Source organism: Macadamia integrifolia, unplaced genomic scaffold (assembly GCF_013358625.1).
Source record: "Macadamia integrifolia cultivar HAES 741 unplaced genomic scaffold, SCU_Mint_v3 scaffold1845, whole genome shotgun sequence".
Classification (NCBI taxonomy): domain Eukaryota; kingdom Viridiplantae; phylum Streptophyta; class Magnoliopsida; order Proteales; family Proteaceae; genus Macadamia; species Macadamia integrifolia.
Window position 1 is genome coordinate 111,829 of NW_024868382.1, and position 3,536 is coordinate 115,364.

The 3,536-nt window shown below is 39.0% G+C and overlaps 1 protein-coding gene across 1 annotated transcript; it reads right to left on the bottom strand.

Annotated features, from left to right (window-relative positions):
• Positions 1-839: 839 nt before the first annotated feature.
• Positions 840-2,549, bottom strand: LOC122064992 (zinc finger protein ZAT3-like). Its single transcript, XM_042628789.1, has one exon. It carries the CDS (start codon positions 2,053-2,055, stop codon positions 1,078-1,080), a length of 978 nt encoding a protein of 325 aa, XP_042484723.1. The 5' UTR covers positions 2,056-2,549; the 3' UTR covers positions 840-1,077.
• Positions 2,550-3,536: the final 987 nt, after the last annotated feature.

Genomic DNA, 3,536 nt, shown 5'->3' on the forward strand with positions numbered 1-3,536 from the left:
TTTTCCCCAAGTGTTTATTGGTCTTTGTAGAGGAAGTATATATGGGTTGCTTTTGAGGTTTCACAAGGTAACCTCTTTTTGAAAAAAAAAAAATCCAAATTAAATTACTGTCCCAAATACAGAGGTTCTTAAGCATGGATCAGATTAATTTGATATTAATCCAGAAATCTTAAGCCTTAGCTTGAATTTTTTTGAATGAATAGAAATTATACTAAAACAAATGAAAAACAGACAAAGCTAAAACCCGCTAGACAAGGCAAAGGCCCTACCCATCTTGAGTCTTGGCTTGATTTGTTAATACATGTTCCTTCCTTATATAAAATCTTTCTTTTCTCTTTTTGGTAAAGGATATAAAATCTTTCAACTGCTTAAACATAAACTAATTAAAAAGTGCAAAGATAGCTCTATTGTCATTCAAAATTTAAATGTCTGTCTCTGAGTGAGAGAGAGAGAGAGAGTATCTAGGTCATTGGGCCACCTAAGGAGTCATAGGGCTGAGATAATATCCTCAAAAAGGGTCTGCCTAGTGCACAAGGCTCCTACCACTACGGGATCTAAGGAGAGTCATAATGTATGCAACCTTAACCCTACTTTCCATAGAAGTGGGCTCTCAACTTTAACCAGTGACCACTTGAGCAACCTTAGTATTGTGCAGAGAGAGCATCTTCATAGTACCAATTGAGGTTCACAAAATCATGATTCCTATCTTGTATAAATTTCCCAGAGGAACATAACATTAACTAGATGGAAAGAAAGAAGAGGATGAACCATGAACCCTTCTCAAATTTTCATAATTTCAGGCTTCTTTTTAATGTAACAAATCAAAACAATGAGTAGGTATCAATTCATCAGTTTTTCATTACTAACAGATGGAAAGAAGTGTTTAAGCATATGCATTGAAGTCATGTTTCTGTATAGTTTTGGAACCATAAACTGAAAAATCACTCTAGGTAATTAAGAAGGTTTCTTAAGTTGAGATATATCTGTTAAAACTAGGAATTGAAGCATTAGAAGTTGGAACATAACATACCCTCCATTAGGGAGAGAGAGGAGGACTTCATTAGGATCATCTCTTTATCACATTCCCAATCTCAGGTCCAAAACAAGCCCTGAAGAAGACGACGATGAAGAAGATGACCCATTGTTCTCTAATGGCGCAGGGAAGTTCAAGTCCAGATCACCACAATCCTCCCTCTTTATGGAAGGATTCAAGTTCAACCTCCTGTGCCCACCAAGAGCTTGACTATTAGAGAACACACTCATACACATTCTGGTTTGGTGGCCTAAAGCCATGTCCAGCTTGTCTTCTCCAGCCAATACCAATTCTCCCGCTCCGGTACTCCTGTCATGTCCATGATCGCCAATTTGCAGACAATCGTCTTCCCCATCACTTCTCGCAATTGCGAAACAACCCTTAACATTTTTGTGGCTAGCCCTGTGTCCACCCAGAGCTTGGTGGGATCCAAAAACCCTCTTGCAACTCGAGCATTCAAATCTACAATTCAACCCCGAAGGACTCGCAATCTCATCAACATCTTCAGGGACCAGTGCTTCATGGCAGTCCCTGTAGCCTCTATCAACTATAGAGCACGGCGTATCCATAGATAGCAATACTAGACAAGTTGCCACTTCATGATCCGCTTCAGTGAAATTCGTTGAGAGACTCTCTGAAGGGATTTCCGACGGAGGACGACGAGAATTGAGAGGCGGATTGATCCCTCGCCAAGTGCGCTCAGGATGGCATCTCATATGTCCGAACAGAGCCTTCCAAGAGGAGAATTGCTTGCCACACTCGCTGCAGGGGCGGGCTATCTTAGGAGCGCTCGAGTCAGGCTTCTTCCATCCTTTAGGATGCTGCGATGGATAATCGTTTGGATCAGCGGCTAATCGGCACATTTTTTTTCTCTTCCTTCTCCGGCTGATCTCGGGGGATCTACTGGGGCCGGCACCACTGTCGTCGGCGCCGGTGGTGGCGGTAACGGTGATTCGAGGTCTGAAACTGTCGAAGCTTTCTTGCCTAGACGAACTAGGGAAGTCTGTGGTGGCGTGGTTCATCGAAATCCAGAGAGAGAGAGAGTGTGAAAAAAGCTTGACGATGGAGGATAGGGTTTGTCTTATGGTTTGAGCGGTTGTATGCGTTTTCCCTCCCAAAGTACAGAAACAGGAAAGCTTTGAATAAGGCGGTTATTTGCCTTTCAGTTATTAGGAGGGGGAGGCTAAAAGCTAGTGGAGGAGTGTATAAAGGCCAATGAAAGTGTGACACCTGGACTATATAACCACGCCTTTGAAGTTGGAACGGAACTGCTTATCTTTCAAGTTGGAACGGAACTGCTTATCGTGGATTAAACATTTCCGTTGAAAAACACGTGACTCTATTCCCCCGTTCACTTTTACTTTATTGTCGTCCGTTTCGCTCTCTCGTCGACTTGGATCAATAGTTAAATATATTTTTCTGTATCCTTGTATTGGTAAAAGATAGAGCATGTATTGGATGCGGATTCATATAATCATATGATCGCATGAGTAACAGATCCTATCACATTTCTATCCTTTAGTTTTAAGGTTTCAGTCAAACATGACTATCAGGAGAATAATTAGCAAAAACAGAAAGGGCAAAAAAATAGAAATGGATGGTATAGATTCTATACAGTAAAAAAATTTAAACAATACAATCAAATAAGCAGTAAAAAGATAAAAAATGGTAAAAAATGAAAAATGGACGAGTTTTAAACGTATAGATTTCAAACAAATGGGATAAAAAATACAATAACATACTCGTATAAATTAGATAATTATTACATGAATACCTGCATGTTCAAAACAACTACAATATCCAATATTAATGAATATATATCCCATGTCTCATTATAAGTTTTAAGACATATAATTGAATATCATTCAACACAAATTCTAAATTCATATATCACACATGTCCAAAGTCTTATTGAGCAATGTGGCTTGACTGTAATATTGTTCGTTGTTGTCAACATAGTCAGCACACTCTCGGAGTGATGTATGTTCAGTTTGAGTTGGATCATCACTTTAGAAACACTTTCTAATGAATGCATTAATTTGTAGCTCAATTTCGGGGTTCATGCATTGATATTAAGTTTAAAGTGATATCATAAAAAATATGGGCCGTTGAGTTAGCTTCAAGTTGGCAAAAGAATCAAGTCGATCAGAGTTCGAGAGAAAGAGATATGTTAATTAAATAGACATTATGTTCAATAAGTCTTAAAAAATGTTAAAAAATAGGAACGTGTTTAGAACATGAATGCTTGCTATATGCTATTTTCCCCCATATCTTTGGGACGCATACGGAAAAACGTATAACAGTAATAAACGAAAGCACGTTTAAGATGTAGTTTAAAACATGTTTTTGCTAACAGTGATCAGGAGGAGGTTAGGTATGCCGACGACTTTCTTATAGCTGGCAAGTCAATCAATGGGAATAGAAGACTTTTCTAAGGGGAGAAGGAGAGAGATCGATCCAGATCTGTATATACCGACAGTACACCCAACCTTTTCCCATATCT